At 46.0% G+C, this 24124-nt stretch overlaps 1 protein-coding gene across 8 annotated transcripts in view; it reads right to left on the reverse strand.

Moving 5' to 3' along the window:
• The window catches only part of STIL (STIL centriolar assembly protein), a 47353-nt gene extending 24906 nt beyond the window's left edge, over window positions 1–22447 (reverse strand). For 3 of the 8 annotated variants that reach the window (XM_020987681.2, XM_020987685.2, XM_020987680.2), the window contains exons 1-9: window positions 22195–22447; window positions 19841–19898; window positions 15783–15890; window positions 14093–14205; window positions 11423–11610; window positions 9434–9681; window positions 6441–6524; window positions 4045–4131; window positions 1716–1866 (exon numbers count right to left, since the gene is read on the reverse strand). In XM_020987681.2, coding sequence (XP_020843340.1) covers window positions 1716–1866; window positions 4045–4131; window positions 6441–6524; window positions 9434–9681; window positions 11423–11610; window positions 14093–14205; window positions 15783–15890; window positions 19841–19884 — 1023 coding nt within the window. In that variant the 5' untranslated portion in view covers window positions 19885–19898; window positions 22195–22447. Of the gene's footprint in view, window positions 1–1715; window positions 1867–4044; window positions 4132–6440; window positions 6525–9433; window positions 9682–11422; window positions 11611–14092; window positions 14206–15782; window positions 15891–18726; window positions 18863–19840; window positions 19899–21839; window positions 21992–22194 lie in introns of those variants that run through there. The other 5 variants (XM_020987682.2, XM_078156620.1, XM_078156619.1 and 2 more) reach the window with 5 other exon arrangements.
• Between the last annotated feature and the right edge of the window lie 1677 nt (window positions 22448–24124).

Genomic DNA, 24124 nt, shown 5'->3' on the forward strand with positions numbered 1-24124 from the left:
GTGTGTGGGGAGGCACATGCACATGTGTGTTTGCACATTCTGTATCTTCACGTTGCCTTCTAGTTCTGTGAATTCTTAAAATACAGTGTCCAGGCTTTTTTAAAGCCACAGTTTGCAGGAAGCTCAATGATTTGAAAGTCTTCTCCTTGACATGTTTCCCAGGTCATGGTCTTTGCTAACAGGTAGCTGATATTTCATTCAACCTTTTCGATCTTCAGATCTTGCTGGAATATCTCTTGCTGTTTCCTGGAGTCGCTGATCTCTGGGTGACCTGGTCTAGTTTTCCAGGAGTCCATAACTTGGGTAAAGTTCAGCACTCTCCCTCCTACGCAGCTCTAGCGCTCTCCTTCAGAGTTTCTATGTCATGTCTTTCTCTTGCTTCATTTCATCTAGGGATCCATGTGGTTTTTGCAGAACATCGACACCTTCCTTCGAGTCTCTACACGCGGTTTTTACGCAGTTATCCTCTCCTGCTTTGAAGATGCCCCAATTTTCAATAATTCTTTACACCAGACAGTGCTTGCTTGGATTTATTCTTCTCGCCAGCTTTAGTTGTGGACCTAGAGCTTTGTGCCGTGGCCAGGCTCTGTCCCTGGTACACTTTTGGGTGGGGCATCAACCCTTTCACCTCCTCGGGTTAGGCCCCACTGGGATCTTTGAGATTCCAAACCCTGGCTTTTTAGAGGGCAGGGCCCTCTACAGCATCTTAAGACAGTGTCGGCTCTCGCCATGTCTGCAATGGTAGCTGCTACTTCCCAGTAGTTCTGTTACTGGTTTACATCCCCTCTGAGGCTCTTTCAGCACAGCCCTCACTCTGGCTGCTCCTGGACCACAGAGCTCTGGGCCTTCCCTGGTGATGATGGGACCCCAAGGGGTCTGCATCTGGCCTGCACTGGCACTGAATTTGCTAATTGCCCTTTTCTTATTTCCCATGGATTGCTTGCTGACTTTCTGTGCAGTGTTGGGGTCCAAGAAGCCACTTGCTACATCCTCTCACTGGTCTGGGGGCCAATTCCAGGTTTTTGCTAAATTAGGGATGAGGAAGATGGGCAGCTTTCCTCTGGACTGGCAGCTGCTGCCAAGTGATCCACCACTCTGAGCTATTCTTCTATGCATGCTCTAACTACACACTGCTTTGGTCTGCGCGGGTTTACATTATGCAAAGTAATACACTGACCCAAGTGAAAAAAATTCACAACTCCTTCAATTTGATAGGAAATATTCCAACACTGTCAAAGCAGCAGAAGGGCAGGGCAGTAACAGAGGCTGCCACAGACATACACGTGCTGTTGGCCTGTTTTTTAGAAAAGCCAAGCCAAGGGTCTACAGAGAGCAGCCTCAGTGATGCTCTTTGCTCTGGCCTCAGTCATCCACCTGAAGAGCTATTCAGTCTATTGTAAGTGGACAGCCTTAGCAATAATGCAATGAGTCCTGGGTGGCCAACTGTATTGATTTAATACCAAAGATATTTCTAAAAGGTCAAAATATCAGGTTTATGTTGCTAAACTGCTACCATAAATACCAAGTGACACGGTGATCCTGGGCAAGTCACTTAACCCTGTTTCCCTCAGTCTGCTCATCTGGAAAATGAGCTGGAGAAGGAAATGGCAAAGCACTCCAGAATCTCTGCCAAGAAAACCCCACATGGGATCACAAAGAGTCAGACAGGACTGAACCAACTGGACACAACAATGATAAGTAACCAAACCACTTACTTTGAAAAGATGTAGGGTTTCCTTGTTGGTTAGTAACTGAAAGTGGAGGTCACTTCCCTGGCTGCTTTGGAGAACGCACTCATAAAATTCTGGCTGTTTGTGTGTTAGGGAGTAGAGAATGATGACAAAACTCCCAGACTCGGAAAAAACCCTACAAATAACAAGCCACAAAGGAGAATTAATTAGGTATGCTTAAGGTGTGCTTTAAAAACTTCCAAAGAAGTTACCAATTTAACAAGAAGACTGATTGAATGCTGTCCTTAATTAAAGCTCAAGGTGGATTTTTGTAGACTTATTACACTCTTCATGATTAATTCACTGGATATCAGTTCACGAATAATTAATTATTCAACCAACATTATTCGACAGACCTTTTAAAATATGTTAAATAACAGCAACTTTAAAATAAAATATAAACAATAAATAAATAGCAAACTTAAAATTGTTCTAAATGCCCAGTCTGAAGCTTGCCTTTTTAGGCCCAGTGAGCATCTATGGACATACCCACTCACACCCATACCACACCTAAATACCCTATACCCTAAGAAAACTACCCATAATTGTAATATTTTTCATCCTAATAAGAAATATGGTTTGTGATAATGATGATGATGGTGAAGAAAGATGATGAAGAAAAGACCATTCATGTAACTAATTACAAATTCTTTTGAATCTCTTTATTTCAGTCACAAAGTGATTGAAAAAACATAAAAATTACTTTTCAAGCCTCTCGGAGGCCCAGCTCCTTCATCTGTAAAATGAGAGCGATCCAGTTATTTCTGAGGTCTTTCACAGCTCCCAAATGCCGTGAACTGACCCACCAAAGATCCCTCTGGCACACTGGGCTAAGCAGTTTAGGGAGCCTTTGCTTACACTGACCCTAATTCTGGCTCTGCAACTTTGCCCATGGTCCAGGGGCCCCCGTCCAGTCTCCTTCCCTCGACAATGAAGACTGCTATCCCATTCTGACCTGGGTCTTTGCCGCTCCAGGCTAAACATCCTTTGTTGCCTCATCAGGTCTTTGCTACAGCACGGTATGCACTTCTCTTGTGGCCTTCTCCAGGCTTCTTGAAAAGCGAGGCCTGGCCCTGCATACCCCACCCAGCTGGACCAGACCAGGACAGAAGATGAAGGGACTGACATCCCCTTGTTCTGAGAGCTCCAGCTCTCTCCAACTGTCCTAAGACCATGGGAGCCTGAGGGTTGTCTTGATGGGTCAATTACTTAGAATCAATCTCTTAGTCCACTAAATTCCCCAAGTTTTTTTCACACAGTTACTGGTAAAGTATTTTAACTCAGGACATCCACCTATGGCCCCTGTGCTACATAACAGAATATATATGAGGCAAATTCAAATTGGTGGCATTAAAATCAATGTATGGTCCTAGCAACCGACTAACTGCATTTCAAAGACTATCTGGCTCTAGCTCGGAGTGGGGAGGGAGAGAGAAAGACAGTTTAGAACTTAAAATGTAACAAAAAAATAAATTTAATTTTAAAAAAAATAAATGAATTCAAGGTGTTAGACATGGCAAACACTGAATAACATCTCTCTCTCTCACATACACACACACACACACACACACACACACACACACAAACCCAAAACTGATAGGGAAACAACTCATTCCTGATGTGGGATTCACTCCTGACTCACTTATCTGCACAGTTACACTGTTAACTTGTTGGAGCAAAGATAAAAACTGAGAGAAAATTAGAAGACTAAAAACAAGAAAAAGATTTTGCACACAACTAAAACAAGTATATCCGGAACAATTTAAATAAGTTATTGGTGCCAAAAATTAGAAAATGAATGAAAGAAAGGACACAGATGTTGAGAATAATAATTTCATGTGGAAGTTTAATCAGTGAAAGCCAATGGTCCAGAACAAGGAGACTACATCTAAAAAGTGACCAGTCAGCCCACAAGGCTATGTGCCAGCATGCATCAAAGGCATGCTTGAGGATGGTCTGAGAAGGGAACTGGCAGAATTTTGTAAATGACCTTCTACAGCAGACCACGGCTTTCCATCCCACAACTGCAGGAAGGATGTGGCACCCCTGGTTCCAAAACATAAGCCAAAACTTTAGTTCTGAGTAGATCAATAACATCTTTGCTAATTTTCTTTAACCTGCTAGTAACATGTTGGATTGAAGAACACAAGGTATGATTTCTCAGAACTCTGGGCACCAGTTTTGGATAAAGGAAGTGAGCCGGGCCCTGTTCAGGTACAGGGTGGAACAGACCATTTGAGGTCATTTCTAACACAAATATTGTCTATGAACATTTGGTAATTAAAGACAGATCGCAGGGAAAAACCTCACTTACCTTTCCTGAACTGCAGCACTGAACACATAGCGCAGGCAATACGCCCACACCCGGGGGCTATAGATGTGAGTGATACCAGACAGCCAACTGCAAAAGAGAAAAGGTCAAAAAAGAATTCCCATGAGGCACGGGAAACATTATTATGCCAAAAGGATGCGCGAAGCACTGTGCTAGGCACCCAGGGACACATCAGCTACAGTCCCCTCACCCTCATGGCAGATATCTCACACTCACTCACACACACACACACACACACACACAAAATACAAAAGAGAATGCAATACATAACAATAATAAAAAGCACACTGCAGAGGTGAATGGACTCCACATCTGGCGGCCTCACCCCTCTGGCTGCCTGGGGATGAATTATTCAGTCACAGCCATTCTCAAATGCCCCATGTATAGACGGAATACCCCAAGCCACAAAACCACTGACGCTGAAGCAGTGAAAACCCAACAGGTCCTCAACACAAGGAAGTACTGGAACCCCATTCTGATGATGAAAACAGGGGGAGGGGCAGAGGGAGGATGCAGGGGGCCTATGGATGGAGCCACTCCCACCAACTGGAAAAAGATCAAGGATCAGAGGGGGAAGAAACTGCTGAACTAGAGAAATGGGATTTGACCAGTCCAGATTCAGGTTTGATGTTGTGAATGAGTTTTTATCTAAACGAGATAAATGCAGGCATCGATAACCTGGAGCCGTCGCAGGGGCTGCCAGAGGGTGCAGGTGTACACAGTCCCCACCTGCACCCCACCCCAAACCTCTTCCCAGGCCTACCTCAATCACTCCGCTCATCCCTTTGCCCCCCACCCTCCATCTGCTGACTCAAACCGCCCAAATCCTTCAGGGCAAAGATTGAGGTCCAGCTGTCATATGACATCCCACAGTAACTGCCCCTTGAGCCAGAGGTGCTCAAGGTATCGTTACCCATGGCATGGCAACAGTCAGTCACGTTTCTACAGTGCATTAAGGCACACAAAAGGCACGTCTCATCACAGCCCCACGAGGCCTGCGGTACCAGGGTTATCCCCACTCAGAGGCTGCGGGCAGACAGGCCCAGGGGGCGCTGGTGGTACAACCACCACTCTGCAAGGCCCTTTGGAAATGCTCCCCAAGTGGCTAAGCTGTGCACCCCCTCAGTGAGATCATCACAGTTCTGCTTATTGTAACTAAGGGCAGTCATCTGCTCGGGGAAGGGCTAACAGGTTATGGTCTATGAAGGAGCTGGCATGATTCCGATCAGTTCAATGACCCACTATAACTCAGGTCTGCCAGTGGCTGGAAGGGGCAGAAGGACAAATACACCATCATACGCAGCCAACGTAGGAACCTGTTCTGTTTGATGATACTTACTTGTTACGCAGGAAGACTTTGGGGGGAGGAGGGGAGTTATGGAGAGAAGAAAAAAGCAACAGTTGGGGCAGCTAGGTGGTGCAGTGGATAGAGCACCAGCCCCGGAGTCAGGAGGACCTGAGTTCAAATCCAGCCTCAGACACATTACACTTACTAGCTGTGTGACCCTGGGCAAGTCACTTAACCCCATTGCCTAGCCAAAAAAAAGAAAAAGAAAAAAGCAATAGTGATAGCCCTCCAAAATAAAAAAGAAGAAAAGTGAAAAAAGCATCATTGAAATTTCTTAAACTACAGAGAAGGGAACAGAAAGATGTTCAGAAGGGAACGCAGACAAGCAGGGTAGTGTCAGAACTACAACGTAAAATTTAACATATACTTTCAAAAACCCCAACTTGTACATAATAGAGATTCAAAATTTCATATACGATCCTCTTTTTCTGTTCTTTCTTGTCTGGAAATGCTCATGTTTGTTGATGTTTGTCAAGTGCCTAATATTTTTAAAAGAATATTTTAAAAAGAGAGGAGTATCACAGACTTAGAAACGATGTCTTTGAGAAAGGATGTGGTTGGGTCAGAATTTGAACCCACATCTTTTGACTCCAGGCCCTACACTCTCCTTCCACTGACACTATGGTTGCCTTCCCTATTTCTCTTTTCATTTTCCTCTTGAACTAGATAATAAATCAATTCAAAAGCACAGACTGTGTCTTGTATACTCCTCTATGTCCCTCACAGGATCTGACAAGATGCCCTGCAACATGAGTACTCAATAAAACTTTACTGAATGAACACATTCCCATGAGAACTGCCCCAACCCAGAGTGCAAAATCCAGGATAATTAAAGTGACCCTTGATAGAATTCTCTCTCTGGGTTTGGCAGGTGATCCAAATGCTAACTAAAACCTTTTGGTAAACTGTTGCTATTTGTTTCCTTTTAAATCAGTCAGGAACACTTCTTAAACCACTATTTGCTGCAAGTACATCTGCTTTTTATATATGCTTTGGCAAAAACACTTTCCATAAACACTGTAACACTTACATCCCAACTAATGGCAGAGAATAAACCTTGGGGTCTGATTCAAGCAACAGCAACAGCTTGCGTGTTTCATCCATTGTAAGATACCTGAAAGTGAAGAACAGGTATTTCATTTTTAACTGGAAACTACTATGACATATGTACTTTTATCCATAAAGATGCTTTACCTACTAGAGAAACAAACTGTAGACAAGAAAGGAGAGTATAAAATAGCCACTATCAGTACGGAGCCATGTAAGCAGGTCAGAGTCCAGACACTTGTATTCTAAAATCTCTGATCCCTTCAGGTGGCAGTTGTCAAATCTTATGTGCTCTTGACTACGGCTCCTTGGTATTGGAATTCTTTCTTTCTAGCTGCTTCCAGCATTTTTTTCTTTGATCTCTCTCAGCTCTGCTTCCAATGGGCCTTCTCACCCTAGAATATCATTCAATCTCTGCAGCCCTTTTCCTCACTGGAGAGTTCCTCCTGGGGCCTTCGTTTGGGAAGGGGCCCAGGCCAGCTAGCCTTTACTCCTTTCCAGGCTCTGCTTCTGACTCTCTGGTCTTCGCCACCATGTCCCTGCATGGGAGCCTTTTCTTTCCGCTGTTCTAGGGAATTTCCATTTTGGGGTTCCTTTCGGGAGTTTATCAGTCGGTTCTCCTTATTTTTACTTTGCCCTAAGCAATTTCCTCTTACGATTTGTTGAAAATATGATGTCCAGGTTTTAATTTTGGTCATGACTGTCAGGAAACCTAAGTATTATCATAACATATAATTATTATATATCAGGCAAACTAATAAATTATTTCTCCTTGATCTGTTTTCTAGGTTTTGTTTTTTTAAATATCAGATAGCTACATTTTCTTCACTTTTTCTGTCTTTTAACCTTTTTTAAATACTTTTTTTTGTCTTGTGGAATCATTAACTTCTGTTTGGGCTATCCTACTTATCAAGGCAGCTGGATGATTTAGTGGATAGAGAACTAGGCCTAAAGTCAGGAAGATCTCAGTTCAGATTCTGTGACCCTGTCTCTGCCTCAGTTTCCTCAGCTGTAAAACAAGGATAATAATAACACATGCCTCACAGATTTGTTCTGAGAATTCAATGAGAGAACATTTTTAAAAGCTTAACAGAAAGCCTGGCACATGGTAAGCACTTTATATGCTTATTCCCCTACCTTACCTTTAAGAAGTTCATTGCTTAGGTATGGTTTTGCACTTTTTGTGCTACGCTCTTAATTTTTCCCAGCATTTCCTTCATAACCCTCATTCCTATTCCTATTCTTTCCTTTAACACTCTTATTTCATTCATAAAATCAATTTTCAATTCTTTTTCTTAAAACTCTTGTTTCGGGGCAGCTAGGTGGCACAGTGAATAGAGCATACAGCCTCAGACCAAACACTTGACACTTACTAGCTGTGTGACCCTGGCCAAGTTATTTAACCCCAATTGCCTAAAAAAAAAAAGAAAACTCTTGTTTCATTTCTTACAGAAATTTTACTTGAACTTGCATCCAAGCGGTGTTTTTCTTTAAGTCTTTGCTTTTAGACATTTTGGAGTCATTCAGTTCTTCTAAATTTTTATCACAGACAACACAATCATTATAATAGTGAAATATATGTGGAAAAGTAGGGACACTGATACATTATTGGTGGAGCTCTGAATTGGTTCAACCATTCTGGATAACAATTTGGAACTATGCCCACAGGGCTATAAAACTGTGCACACTCTTTGATCCAGCAATAGCACTACTAGGCTTGTATCTCAAAGAGAGCACAGAAAAAGAAGGATCCACTGTTTCACTAGCAGCTTCTTCAACTCGCCATTTTTCTTTTTTTGCCAGCTTTACCAATACAACCGATGTGAAGCTGAACTCCAGAGAGGCTTTAATTTGCATTTTTCTAATTTCCAGGGATTTTTTCGTAGCTATTGAAGGCTTGGATTTCTTCCACAGAAATTTGCCTGTTATCTCTTAGACCATTTAAAAACTAGGTAATGGCTCTTATTCTTATACATTTGAATCAGTTTGTTATATATCATGGAAATGAGACCTTATTCATATTTTCCCCCAGTGACCTTCCTCTATTTGGTTTCCTAACAAATCAGATTAACATGGTTTAGAAATCCAGGTATGATGGATAAGCCAAATTGATGAGGTTGGGAATCAGAGGGCTTGGGTTTGAATCTCCACTCAACTCCCCACATAATGCTGTGTGGGCCGGTCCCTTCCCCTATGTTGGGGGAAGCTTCTTCCTCTGTAAAGAGTGGAAGGGTTCCATGAGGAAAAGGAAGGAACAAGATGATCTCTTCCCAATTCTAGTCCTGGATCTCAAGGAATAGCAACATAGCCCCAGTGTTTATTCATGGCATACAAATCACCTGTGATTCACTCACTTCCATAAAAAGATACAAGCAGATGGTGTTCTCCTCATCACCATCCTTGGTTGGCTATCTAGTTCAGCAATGTAAAGCCCCAACATCAAAGCCATCATGGATGGGTGGCCTAAGCAGATTAGGGCCTGGGCTGGTTTTATTCAGAGGCAGGCAAAGAGCCCAGAAACCTTTACAAATGTGCCAGTCTAGCCCAATTACCTCTGAATATACCAACCAAGAGCAGGGCACCTAGGCTTAGCAGCAGCAGAACTCTTTGGGTGCTAAGGGCCAGACTAATGAACTCAGGGGTCCTTCTAGCTCTGTAGTCTATTCATCCACCTCCTACCCTCCCTCTCCCGGAGGGGCCGCCAGCATCCTCTTCTAAGCTTCCTTTAAGTCTACGATTTTCAGAATATAAGTGGTGTCTACTTAGAAGCAAATTTAACATACTTTTACCACTCTCTGACTTTTCTTGGAGGAAAAATGAAATACACGGATGCTAAAAAGCACCAAACTCAGGACAAATTGAGGCAATTTCCCTTCACCTCCTTTCAGAGTTGCCTGCACTACAGGAAAACTGTCCCAGTTATTTGGGTAGCCTGTCGCAATGCAAACATTTCAGCTGAACAGACTTATTACTCACCCCCACTTACAGGTCCCCTGAATTTGAGCAATGTTCATGTGACTGTTCAAGTTTCTTGCCAGAGCTGTTGGAATGATGGGGAGAGGCTTCACAGGCGTACATCGAAAAGAATTGGCAGGAGCCACTGCTGCCCAGTGGAAGTCAAACTGCAAATTGTCCAGGTGCTCCCTGGAGGTGACTCTTGCTCTCAAGGGGAGCAGCTTGCAGAGGTCCGGAGAATCTTTGCCGCATAAATGGTGCTGCAGAGCCTAGGAGAAAACACACCACCGTCAACATCCACCCCAACGGCTCGGCACACTTAGGAGCTGCTCTCCCCTTGGCTTTCAGCACAGTCAGGAAACACCGAGGGATCTGGGCCCACCACCTCTCAACTCTCTGTCATTTCTGCCACATGACCAGGAGAGGAGGGACAGAAAACACTGCAGTATACACGACCATCTCCTGTGCTGCAGCCACCAGCAGGACATCTCCCCCTAGATAGTCTATCTTCACCTAGAAACTAACCAAACGGCCTCATTCAGCAGAGAATGGCCCCACTGTGTGTCCTCTGGACTAGGCAGGCCACACCTGGAGAATCAGGTTTAGTCATGGACACCACATTTGAAGTACGACCAACATGTTGGAAGGCATCCAGAAAACGGACGGCCTGGATGAGGAAGGGTCTGGGGATAGTCCAACAGCCTTTTCAAGTGGGTGAGGGGCACTCAAGCAGAACATATGTAAGACTTGCTCTGTATGGCTCCTGAAGGCAAAAGTAGGGTCTATGGATACAAGTTGAAAGGAAGCCAATTTTGGGTCAACGCAATAAATGATTTACTACCTAGTGAGGCAGAGGGCTCTTACTGGTCAGGGACGCTGCTGGGGATCCTTCCTGACACAGCACTGGAGGTTGGACTTGGCCTCTAGGCCCCATTCACCACCTCCCACATCCCCCTTCTTGACAAAAGAAATCCCATCCCCGGAGAGTTAGTTCCATCCCACTCATTAACTGAGTGTATTTATCAAGCTGGGACACAGACAAAAGCAAAGCAGGCCTGGCCCTCAACAAGCTTTCACTCTTTGGGGGAGGGAGGAATACAAATACAAACAGACCCAGCAAGCACAGACAGCGTGACTTCCATGAGGAAGGGCAGGAGCTCTTGCACTGTTACTAAGTTACCAAAGACTGAGAACACACACATTTTAAAAGGCAAATTCTTAACTCCATTTGAGTTCTCCTCAGATGCCACACTGGGGCAAATCCAACCTAGCCACCAAAGCTTTGGGGAGGGCTCCAAGAGAGGCCATTTCTGTGATCCCAGGGGCCATCTCCCTAAGGGGAGAGGCTCGTCACCAAGACTGGGGTGAAACCACGTATCTTTTCAGCCATAGTAACTCACAAAGACCATATGCTAAGTGGGAGAAGGGCTGCCATCTGCATCGGGGAAGGAGAAGCAACACTAGTGAAATCCTAGGCCTCATCTTAAGTCGAGCATGAAGGTTCTTGCTAGCAAGGACAAGGTCGAGCTACAAAAAGAGCAGCTCTGTGTGCTAGAGAGGACACACGGCCAACTGTAAATGCCTCAGAGACCTCCCTGGCCTTCCGGGTGTGCATGGTGAGCGCCGACAAGGAAAGCCCTGGTTGTTTGAAATGGGATACCAGCCACCCAGCTGCCAATATCTCCAGTTCTCTCCTCAAAGGATCAAGCTCCCATGTTACTGTTCAGGCTTCAGAGAGCCATGCTAAGTACTGGACTTCCTTCCCCTTACCTGCAAGAGTGCTCTAGAAATGATTTTTAGGACATAGTTTTTCAAAGCTCTGCAACTATCAGGTATCTCTGTTTCTTTCCCAATGAAAATTGATAATTCATTTGCTGGAAAATTACTTAAGAAACGTCATTGTAAGTAGAACCAGAGAGGACTTTGGCAGAGAGCTTGTTTTCCGTCCAGTTTCTGTTCTGGTCCTTTCTCTCTTAATTGAAATTGATCACGTCATGAAGGGCAGCTCACCTTGAAGATGGAGCTAAAGTCTTCAGCATCATGGACGATCACATCTGTGGGGCAAAGTCCCTCCGTGTTAACTGTACATGGAATCACAAAGTCTCCAGGCAGAGGAGCAGTGGGGACTTTTCTGAGGCAGCCAGGTACTTCTCGACCAGGATCAAAGCGGTCTACTTTCAGCTTTACACCGTCCTCACCTAAAGAATCCAAATGTAAATATGCAAAATATTTGTTTCAGTGATAATCCATGGAACTACCATCTCATCAACACGCATTTATTAAGCCCCTACTAAGTACAGGGAACCATCCTGAGTGCTGAGGATAAAAAGAAACAGAAACAGTCCCTGCCCTCGAGGAGCTCCCAGGCCAATGGGGGAAGACACCATGCAACTGATTACACACAAAAAGAATGAAGGTATGTGGAAGGTAATGTTGGAGGGAAGGCACCAGCGGCTGGGGGGTGCTCTTTCAGAAGGTGGGATCTTAGCTAAAACTGGAATAAGCCAGGAGACAGAAATGAGGAAGAACACTTCAGGTATGGGGTTCAGCCAAGGAGCCAGGAGACAAGGAGTTGGGAGATGTAACGTGTTCAAGGGACAGCAAAAAGTCCAGCGCTGGTGGATTTACAGAATACTGAGGAAGGGTGTAAGGTGTAAGAACCCTGGAAGGGCAGGGTGTTGTTATGTCCTCACATCATGTCCTGTCGTGTCATGTTTTAAAACCTAGACAGAAGATTTTCTGTTGGATCCAAAAGGTAACAGGGAGTCCCCAGAGTTAACTGAGCAGGGTGATTTAGGAAGGTCATGTTGGCGGCCAAATGAAGGACTGACTGGAATGTGGTGGGGCTTGAGGCAGGCGACCAGCAGGGGGCTGCTGCCCTACCCTGGGCAGGAGACGCTGAGGGGCTGCACACATGAAACAGTGGGAAGGTGGAAATGAAGGCCCTGGTATGGTAGGAGTGGGTATGAGAAGGTAAGGATTAGGACACTGAGAGTGGGAGCCTGGGTGACTGAGAGGATGGACACCCCGAACAGTGAAAGGAAAGTCTGGGGCAAAGTCTACTTTGGACATGTTGTGTTGGAGATATCTAGGGGTCATCCATTTTGAGATGTTCAGTAGTACTGATGCAATAACGAGATTCAGCAGAGAGGTTAGGCCTGGATACAACAATCTGGGCCTCAACAGCACTGAGAATGCCGAATCCTTGAGAGCTGAGAAGATCCCCAAGCAAGATACTCTAGAGTAAATAGGGAAGGCTAAAGACCGACCCCTGGGGTTTGTGAGGGTAGTTCGGGTGAAGACCCAAAAAAGCAGACTGAGAAGAAGAGGTCAGTAAGGACCTCTGGGAGGAGGAGAACCTGCTGAGAGAAGCCTCGCAAAAACCTTGAGAGAAGAAAATACGCAGAAGATCATCAATAGTTTTAAAGGCTGCAGAGAGGTCAGTAAGGAGAAAGATTGAGAAAGGGCTATTAGATTTGGCAATTAACTGCGGAAACAGCTGTTTCATTTGAAACATGAGGTCAGAAGCTAGACTGCAGAGGGTTTTTTTTAAAGACTAGAATATTTATTAAAAATGGACAATTTTAATGTTCAAAATTTCATATGAGAAAGGGGGAGAGGGAAAGTAGAGTCGCCCAGTGCAGACGGCCTTCTCCAGAAAGGAGAAATATGGGACAACAGCTAGTGGGGAAGACAGAGCAGGTAAGGGCTTTCTGAGGACAGGGGAGACGAGGGCATGTTTGTAGACAGCAGGAAAACAGCCGTGGGCAGGGAGAGACTGAAAATAAGTGAGTATGCAGATGAGAGAAGGGGCAATCTCCTGGAAAAATCAGGATGAAATGGGTATCTCGCAAATGAGTATCTGGAGAGAAGCATGCTTTGGCAAGGAGAAGGCCACTTCAGACAAAACAGAGATGAAGACAAAAGCAGGAAAGGCATGTGAGTGATGAGAGGAGGAGGAGAAACAAGGGAGCTCACAGCAAACAGCTTCCTCTTGTCAGTGAAATGGGAGGCTGGGGAGGGAACCCCTGGGAGGCGACGTGCAAAAGGATTCCTCACCACAGTAAGGGTCTGGTGAGATTACGGACCAGAAATCGTAGTGGACCAGTCAGCACGGGTCCATGATTTTTTTGATCCCAGCAGTAAATCATAAGAGCCAAGGCAGCAGATGGCAATCCCCGTTTGGGACTCCTGGGAGGAAGACAGCAGAGCTGGACTGTTTCATCCAGTCCAAGGTGATCAAGATGGGGAAGGGAGAAGAGTACACCCAGAGCAGAGGAGATGACCTGGGAAAGGCCCGAGGGGTGGGAGGCATGGAGCCCTAGAGAGGGTGAGGACAGGGTTAGGGGTCACAAGGCACAGGGGAGACTACAATGGTCAAAGATGAGGATCAGAGCTCAGCCTCAGAATTCATGAACTTGGAAATGGAGCAGTTGCCCATGATGGTGAATTCAAGGGCACAACCATCTCTGTGGGAGCTGAGGGGGATGGAAAGTGGGTCATGAGGAATGGGAAAGTGGAAAAGCTGAGAAGTTAGCATGTTTGAGGGGGTATCACTAGGAATGCTGAGAACAAGACATGGGAGGATGGGAGGGAGTGGACTGATGCCGAGCTCAAATCAGAATGAATCTTCACCAACACCCATCAAAGACACCAGTCATAGGCCAAAATGCTGGTTACCTTCGTCTATTAAGAGAGTCCCAAGCAAAAAACACGACAAATTTGGGTCATTCTGCTTAGCATGACGATAAGCAAGCCGAAGGGCCTTCTCAGTCACCACAAGCTTCGGTTTCCTGTAAAATATTGAGATGCATCTGCCATCTTGATCTTTAGGTTTTGAATGAGAGCTGTTATGTTCACTTCACAATTAGAAACGTATCTGCAGGCATTATTAAGCCTAGATCTCCCCATGGGAGAAAAACCCTTGCTTGACCCAGCTGCCCGCATTAGCTCATGGTCTTACTTCTCTGTTGCCATTATTACTGAGAATCTTCCCTTAAAGACCAAACATGGCACCGTGGCCAAATCCAACCATTATCTCCACTGTCGTTGACCTCCCTACTCCATCTCATGCTATGACCAGCAACACAACAGACGTGACCTTGAGTTTTCTCCTCCCACTCTTTCTCATGTGGCTTTCACTATCCTTTCTGTGCTGATGATTTTCTAACCTCCACTTCCTGTCCCAAATCTCAAACAACCTAGTGCGTCCCTCCGCTTGGAAAGCTCACCTTGGTTCAACATATCAAACCAAACACACACACACACACACACACAAAGGGGTGGTGGGTAGCTAGGTGATGGTAGAGCACCAGCCACAGAATCAGGAGGACCTGAGTTCAAATACGGCTTCAGACAATGGACATTTACTAGCTGTGTGACCTTAGGCAAGTCACTTGAACCCGAACTGCCTCACCAAAAAAAAATAATAATAAGACCCCTCCCCTCTCACCCTGTTCTGGACCACTCAGACTCAAAATCTGTGTCATCTAGAGGCATCTCTTGGCTTCATTCCCCTCTGATACCTGTTCTCTGTTACCTTCTTCGCCATCCCGCATTGTCTCCACTCTGGGGCAGGTCTGATCACTACATGACTCCAACTATCACCTGGCCAGTTTCCTGCCACCCTCCAGTCCATCCTGCCTATCAATTCCAGATCTGACTAACCTCCCTGACATTGCTCACTCATCACAGCCCTGCTCAAATCTTCCAGTGTCTCTCCATTTCATAAATTCATTTCCCAAATCTAAGCTCCTCAGCCTGGCACACCCCTCCAGCTCTTACGTGGGCTTCCACCTGGCCCAACCAAGCACACTCCCCCTCCCTTCCACTGCCCCCGGCTCACCCCAGGCTTAGACTGTTCCACTTGTCAGAAATGCCCTCGCCTTCCTCTGGGCCTATCCCCCGAAGACCTCATTAAAAGCCTATCAACTCTAAATCTCTCCCTTGAGGCCCTCACAGAGGCTCCTCTTTTCAGAAAGCCCACATCCTGCACAACCACACTGAACCGGTGACTAGCAGCTGTCACCTCCTGGTCGCCTTTCATCTTCTCTCCTTCCCTAGCTTGAGTTCCTTGAGGGTAGGAAGCATGTGCTGTGCTCTGAGAGGCTCCACAGTGCCCAACGCAGTGCTAAAAACCTAGCTGCGGCCTGAGAGACTGGAGCCAAGCAGCAGGGCCAACAGGAGAGCTGAGGAGGTTTCCTAGAGGGGAAGACGATGGAATTCATGGAAAGTGAGCTGCCAACTTTGAAAACAGAGAAGGCGAGGAACATAAAAGCAGCGGCCAGAGTCTGTGCCAGTTTGTGAAGGCCTCTTTATCCCACTTTGCTCCCAATTACATTAAAGAGAAACAAAGGATAACATTTCATACCTGTAGTAACTGAGATGCAAATACTTGACATCTCCCATTGGGGTTGGATCCCAAAGCAAGCTCTTTGATGGAGGAAAGCTGAAAGGTACCATTTTGTTTGAAGTAATCCTTTTAATCAAAGTACAAATAAATGTAGATTTGGTTAAGACATGCTTATCTTTTTAACTGTCTCTTTAATCTAAAGCCAAGAAAAATGAATAGAAGAAATGTACTGGAATTCTTGATCTAAAGCAAGGACTAATTCTCAGATCACTAAGATAAGAGTTGATTAAACTATTTAAGTCCCTTGAAGTACAGAGGGTTTGTAGTAGGCAGCTGTGGATAAAGCACTAGGCCCAGAGTTATGAGTTCAAATCCAGCCTCAGACATTTAATAGCTTCGTAACCCTGGGCAAACCATTTAACCTGTCTGCCTCGGTTTCCTCAACTGTAAAAGGGCAATAATAACAGCACCTCCCTCCCAGGGTTGTTGTGAGGCTCAAATGAGATAATATTTGTAGGTGCCTGACACAGTGGGCTCCTGATAGATGTCTATTCCTTTCCCTTCCTATGTTTCTCTTCCCTAATAAGTGTTATTAAATAATGACAGGCCTGAATCCCTTGAGAAACTCCTTCTCCCATCAGCCTCCCAGGAGGTGCAGAGGAGCACGGTGGGAGAAGGCCCCCCAGGGCCGATCCCATGGTGCGAAGCCCACGAAGAGCTCTCCCAGCAGGACTTTGGATGTAGTCATTTTGTTTGACTTAAGGAAAAAAACTCTAACATATTAAAACAGGCAGAACCCCCAAGGAGAAAAACAGAGAAGAAAGACAACTACTCTGGACCAAGCCTCACGCTTGAGGCGTTCACACTTTTTGGTAGAAGGGTCTTTTGCTAGCCTCCGTATGTGCACCGATGAGGCTCTGCCTGAAGGACATTCTCCCACAGAACTCCTAAAAAAGTCCCTTGACAAAAACCACACCACTCAGAGTTCAGGTGAGATGAAACTTCAGCTGTATGGGTGGCATCACAAGGCAGTAAGAGGGCAACGGGTGAAAACAAGGAAAACCATAAGCAAGCTCTTCCATCTCCACTTTCAACACTGCGACATCAATCCATAGAAAGTTCTAGGTTTCCTAATTCTCCTGTATCTCTCTCTGGTTCTTTTGCAGGGAGGCTTTCATGGGATTCCTAGCTGCAATCACAGAACACAGCCATGGCAGGAAGATCAGAATCGATCCGGTTAGGCCCAAACCTGCTCTAACACACCTGGGAGGCTATCAAGGGACAGCATCTTAAGGCTCATCTGGCCCAGTTCCCTTGTTCTACAAATTAGCTGCTTGTGTTGGGTATAAATTAGGCTGCACAAAGATGCCCTTCCAAGAAACATCTAATTAGGGCTTTAATGAGGAAGGTGGAAGTTGAGGGGAAGAGAGGAAAACTGATCAGCCTTCTGGGGTCTTGTTTCAGCAACCTTACACCAACAACATCTGGCACAGAGAGAATCTGAAGACAGAAACCAGCGGATTAAGCTGGTCCCCAACTATTCCCACATACTGAGAAAATCAAGAGACAGGTGGCATGCCCCGCCCTCCTCTCCCATCCCACTGAAGGCTAACAGCAGAGTCCAGAAGGCCAGAGACATCTCAGGCATCCCAGGGAGCCAAAGCTGGACTCAGGTCAAGAAATTCTCAGAAAGAGGAGAGGGAAAAAAAAATTCCTATCTGTCTATGTACAGAAATACGTGTGTTTTATGAACAGCAGGGATTGAGCTATGTATTACAAGACATTATTCAGATTTTTTGAAGTGACAAGAACAATTTGTCTGTATTTCCTTGACTTTCTCTTGGTCTAAATGGATAGAGATAGAGGCCACACCAACCCAAGAAACAAACCCCTACAGAAAAAGAAAGACTGAGCCAATCTCATTCCCACCACCAGAGTACTTTCCCAAGAGACAGAGAAAAAACCCCATCCCTGCCTAGATCCAGAGAGAGCTTTCAAAAAGAAACCTTCCTAGACAAAGATATCCTCTTCCTTTCACCACTGACTTAAAGATACAAGTCCCGGAAATATAAGGTCCCAAGAGACAGAACTCTCCCTGAGAACAGACATAACTTATTCCATGCTGTGGTTCCCAAACCTTTATTTCCCCAAAACTCCTCTCCCTTTAGGGTGGGTCCAAAGAGATTTCTTGCCTGTTTCCACAAATCTGACCTTCCCCTTCACATTGCAGTCAGGGGGGCATCTAACTTCTCCCAAGATGTATATTTCTGTGTCTTTGGTTAAAATGTAATGTGGAAGGTCCATGGAAAGGTCCATCAACAGGGCATATGAGGCTTGGCAAACCACATTGTGCCCTTCGCATCCCCACCAAAGGAATCTCTCTCTTTAAGGAGACCCATCAGGGATGGTCCCCGCAACACTTCTTCCTCTCCTCTCCACCTAATATTCAGTCTCTCCCTTCCTCCTGGCTCATTCCTGGTTGTCTACAAAGATGTCCAGGTCTCCCTCACCCTAACAAAATCCTCACTTGACTCTACCATTCCTTGAGCCATCATTCCATACTTCCCTTTCTGAACCAAATTCCTAGAAAAACTGTCTCCTCCCGTTGCCTCCAATTCTGTTTTTCTCACTTACTTCCTACTTCATTAATCAAGTGAAACTGCTCTCACTAAAGGCACCACTGTCCTCTTAAATGGCAAATCCAATGGCCTTTCCTAGACCATCACCCTTCTCTATCTTTCTGTAGCATCTCACACTCCTGACCACCCTGGCAGTCTAGAAGCTCTCCTCTCTGGTTAATGGCACAGATCTCCCTTGGTTCTCCTACCTATTGAACCACTCCCTCTCAGTCTCCTCCTAGAGTGCCCCTAACTGTGGATGTATGGGGTGTTCAGGAAGGACTAGCCCCTCTGGTGTAGCCTCATCCATCTACCTTTGGTGTCCACCTTTACCCAACTCTCACCTGTGGCTCCAAGAAGCTGTAGCATGGCCAGTGGCCACATCCCAGTAAAACCATCTCTGAAGACAGGATAGCCAATGGGCCTGAAACCCATCGGTGAGTTGGGGGGCTGTCTACTCCAAGCGTGTGAAGACTTTCCCTGGCAGAATGAGTGAATGAGAACAGTTTGTTCCAATCGCCAGGAAGGCGGTTGAAGCGGACACTGTCCAGCACTTAACGCCTGGTCAGACATCAAAGACACCAAGGTCACCCACTGCATCCCAGGCCATCGACAGCTGCCCTGACTTTTGTCCCACCACTGGACTTCCATGACTGGCAGAGAGTGAGGCTGATGACTTTGTGCAGCTCTGCCTCACTTCAATCCAATTCATGAGCAAGTCAAGACATCATGTCATTGGTCCTCTTCTAAATGAAGGACAAACAACAACTGTGGATATAACGCCAGGTCTTCCTGGCCTTCCCCTCTATCTTCTAATCTCATCAGTTCCTATGGATTTCATATTCAGATGACTTCCAGATCTACATAGCTTGCTTTGTCTCTCTCTTGAACTCCTATCCCATAAGCTGGTAAACATCCCAAGAAGAGAAACCAAGATGGTAATCCCCCAACCAACTCCCCATGCCCAGTGCAGCAAACACAAGGAAATTACAGGCAGGCTCTAGGAATGTCCCATGGTATGAGTTGGCCCAAACCCCAGTCCCAACTCTGAAAACACAAGAAACTTTCCCAACTGAAAAGTAAGGCCAAGACATCCTGTTTACCCGTGTTACTTGACCTAGTACTAAAAATGCTAGTGATGGTAATAAGATAAGAGTGAAAAAATGAAAGGCATAAAGATAGGCTGGCAAAGAGGAAACCACACGACCCTTATTGGAAGATGGCTCCATGGTTTACTTCCAAAACCCCAGAAAGGTCCAAGTGAATTAACTGACAAACTTGATAGCTTTTGTAAAGTAGCAAGACACAAAACGAATCCAAAAATCAACAGTTCTTACATAGAGCAATAACAAAATTCAGGAGAACAGAAAAGGAAGCATCACTCAAGATCATGACCAAAGGATCACAATACCTGGGGGCAACACGTACAGGGAGCACCACTGTACCATGTAAACATACCTGGGATTCATCTGGTGCCCTGGAGGGGCATACACAGCCTCCATGACAGGTCTGACCACTAAGAAAAAACACAAAAATGAAGAAATGGGAGAAGCTACTTTAAAACACATTTTCATTAATGTACCTTAACATGTATTCTTCCCTCACTCATGAAATCATTATTTTGTTATGTAGCAAAGAATTTTTTTAAAAAAAAAATCAGTAGAATCAACCAATGAATCCCCTAAAGTTAACAATACACAGCATTCTACCCCACAGAACAACCCTTTCTTCAAAGGAGTGGGGAGAGGTTCCTTCTCATATGGGAGACACTATTTAAACTCTAAAGAGAATTAGGAGCCGTGATGTTCCTTTTGAAGGTGTGATTAAAATGACACATTTACAGAAGCTCATTTTCTACCCATACTTTATAAAATCATCTCAGAAACAGGAGCTTTCACGTGCTTTATATAGGACTTTTGAGATTTACAAAGCACTTTTCTCACAACAAATCAGTGAGGTGGAGAGTGCATGTGTTAACTCCTTTTTATAGGGCAAACCCACAAGACAAGAAGAATCCCATACCGTGAAAATGTCAGGAACTAACAATACCAAGTTAAATACTCGAATATTAATGAACATTCAGAGTTCCAGCCCCCAACCAACTCAACTCTGCATGCCCAATGCAGCGAGGACAAGGATATTTGCAGGCTGAACTCAGGCATACCCCATGGCACGAGTGGGCCCAAACCCCTCTGCCTCTCAGGACAAACTCCTTTTCATATTCTTAACAGGCATCAAATGCTCATTAGTGATTGACAGGAGAAGTGCACAAAGAATCGGAGCCATTGCTCTGACAACAGTGTCAGACAAGTCACTTGCTGTCCTCCGTTAAAATAGAGATAAGTAATACTCCTGGAAGGGGACTGGGATGCAGGTGCTATCATTACTAATCATTACTACTAGCACTGGAGTCTGCTCAGGTGGTGAGCTTCCAAAGGGCAATGAAGAAGGCTATGGATGATCTACATTAAGGTGCTAAACAACTACCTGCCCCCACGGAGGAAGACCACACGGCCAAAGGCAACGTGTGCTGCTGGAGGAAGTCATCTCCTGACTGTTTCTTACAGCAGTTTGGTCCCTGAAACCTCCTGAGCAGGGCATGACACCGTCAGACCTGAGCTTTAGGAATGTCACTTTGGTAGCTCAGGGGGAAGATGGGAGATGGGGCCCAGGGGGGAGGTGCTGAGGGTCTGAACCAGGGTGGTGGCCGAGGGAGTAAAGAGATAGAGAGAAATATCGTTGAGGTAGAATTAATATGACTTGGTAACTGTCTAGATGTGTGGGATGAGTGAAGAGTCAAGGATGGCTCTGAAGTTGAGTGTGGGCAGACTGGAAGGATGGGAGTGCCCTGGACAGCATCCCAGGAAAGCTCAGAAGAGGAGTGTGTCTGGGGAGAAAGAGAATGAACTCTGTTTGAGACAGGATGAGTTTGGGATGGATAAAGGAAACCTGGGGGGGGGGGATGTCCACCAGGCAGTTGGTGATGTAGCAGAGAAGAGAGAAAAAAGGGCTTGATACAGAGATCTATGAATCATCCACACAGATCATAACTGAACTCACTCAGTGGGAGAAATATGGAAAGTACCATCAGGCCCCTTCCTCCCACCCCCCACTTCCCTGCAGGCCTTATATGCCTGGTTCAGACCCACAAGATTATCACCTACCCTACCAGTGGAGAGACCCCAGGACTCTTCTCTCACCCAGTGACCTACCTCATCAGCTGTCAGAGCAAGCCCCCACTTCACTAACCTGCTAATTGTTTTCCCTCCAAGTCTTTCCCCACTCTAGTCCACCCTCCACTCCCCTGTCAAAGCTCAAGTCTGACCATATCATCCCCCCTACTCAATAAATTCCAGAGACTCCTCTTCAGTTCCAGGATCAAATAAATACAAAATCCTCTATTTGACGTTCTGAGCCTTTCAAGCCTGCCTCCCTCCCCCAACCCCAGTCTTCTTACACTCTGTCTCCTGTGCTGAGACACAGGCCACGTTGCTCAAGATCCCAACTCCGCGCCTTTGCCCTGGCCGTGCCCCATGCCTGAAGGGCTCTCCTTCCTCATCTCTGCCAGAAGCTTCCCTGGATTTCCTCCGAGATGACGGCCCATCTGCGCTGCACGGACCAGGCTGCCGGCCTGCTGTCTCAGGCCCACCCCCCACTGAGACGGGGCGCCCCCAGAGGGCAGGAGCCCCACCTGGTATCCCCAGCGCAGCGCCCAGGGCCTGGTACACAGAAAGCGCCTAAAAAGTGCAGGGTAGCGGGTCGAGTCAAGGACCCAAGCAGCCCATCCTTTCCCCGGGGCCGTCCCCGCCTACCTCCGAGATGGGCGCCTCCGGCTAGCCGCCAGCTGCTCCGCTCCGTGCCTCGGTTTCCCCCTTTGTCTGCAGGGCCCCTCCTCCCGGCGCCCCCGGGCCCGCCCGGCAGCTGCTGGATCACCTAGCGGCGGCTGGAGCCCCAGCTTCGACCCGTTGGTTCGGCGGGAACCGAAGCGGCAAAGCCAGGCCAAGCCGGGCGGGAGCGGACACAGCCAGGAGCCCCTCCTGACACTGACATGGCGTCGGCGGCGTAGGGAGCGGCCCCGAGCAGGCCGACCAATCGGCGCTAGAGACCGTCCCACCCCCTGGCCAATCGAAAGCCGTAGCTGCGACCGCTCGGCCCGCGCGCCCAGCTGGAGCCCTTCTCTCCCCACCCAGCCCCGCCCCCTTGGCTGTCTCTCCAGCGAAGTCCCGCCCCCCGCGCGCAGAGGCTTTTTAAACTTTCGGCTTTTGCCAACGGTCGGGACCGCCTTGCGCGTGCGCAGAAGCGGGTCGAGGGGAGGAAAAGCAAAGGAAGCCGGAAGTCCAAGCCAGCTTGGGTGTTGCCTGGGAAACGGCGTCTGAGTTCTGGACAGACCCAACATTCCAAAGCAGGGCGGGTAATCTTCGGCGCAGGCGCAGTCTATTCCCGAGAGCGGGAAGTCTGCATTCCCAGATTTCCTTACATTGAATGACTCCAGTACTTTATCATATCCCGGTAAAATTAACAAAGCACTTCACTTTGTCTATTCTGGTCCTTTCCCTACCTCTTCATTTAAAAAATGCTTGAAATGATGCGCTAGAGAGGAGCGAGAGGAACTGGTGGAAATGGGCAAATAAATTCATTCATTCATTCATTCATTCATTTATTCATCCATCCAGCAAGCATAGTTTAAAGCCCCTACTGCATGCAAAATAGGCAGCTAGGTGGCTCAGTGGATAGGGCGCTGGGGCTTGGAAACAGGAAAAAAGATTCATCTTCCTGAGTTCAAAAATCTCCCACTAACTAGCTGAAGAAGAGGGAACCAAGTAAATCTTAGAGCCATTATATTTCCCCCAACCTTAAAACAAACTAATTGTAGTAACAAGTTGTTACAAATTGAGGGCTCATCTGCAATAAGTTTTTCCTTACCTCTATTTTGTAGTTTAAATGTTGTGCTAAAATTTTAAATTACTATAACAGTGTTACACATAGTTAACTGTAACCAGAAGTTATCCTGCAAGGTTCAAAGGTTAACAGTGAAAATTAAAGGTAGGAGGTCCTCAGTCTCTGGCCAACCTGATATTGGAACTTTGTGATGTCAAACAACACTCTCAATGCAACCTGAGCCTGGTTAAAATGTAATCAGAAAATATATTTGACAAAATAAATAAAAATGCAATAAAACATAGATAACATTACATTTTAAAACTAAGTTAATATGTGGCTAATAGTTAATAGAATCCTCATGGAGAGCTCCCCATTTCTATTTGACTTTGATATCATTGATCTAGTAGACATTCTTTCTGGACTACACATTTAATAATTCTTGTTGACTGATTGATTGAGTCATGATTCTGACTGCCCTCCTCTGGACGACTAGATTATCAATGTTCTCCCAGAAATAAATACATTATGTCCAGATGAGTTCCGACAAGTATAGAATGCAATGGGACTATCCCTTGCCTATTATTGGAAGGCATGTCTTTTTTCTGAATCACTACTTTGGATTTCAAACTCTCCCCATTGACTAGATATTGATCCTCTGAAAGGACTTGTTTGGAATAGCAGTTGAAGTTCTACCTTATACCCATCAGATAGGCAACAATAAAAAATGTAGCACAGCTTCTACTCAGACTGGAGGAAGGAGGAATAACCCTGGGCTGTGCTACTTATGCAAAAGGAGACCTGACTCCTAACTGATGGAGAAAATGCTGAGCACAATGCTTGTCATATGGACTTGTCATATGG

Source organism: Phascolarctos cinereus, unplaced genomic scaffold (genome assembly GCF_003287225.1).
Source record: "Phascolarctos cinereus isolate Bilbo 61053 unplaced genomic scaffold, phaCin_HiC Scaffold_5;HRSCAF=322, whole genome shotgun sequence".
Taxonomy (NCBI): Eukaryota; Metazoa; Chordata; class Mammalia; order Diprotodontia; family Phascolarctidae; genus Phascolarctos; species Phascolarctos cinereus.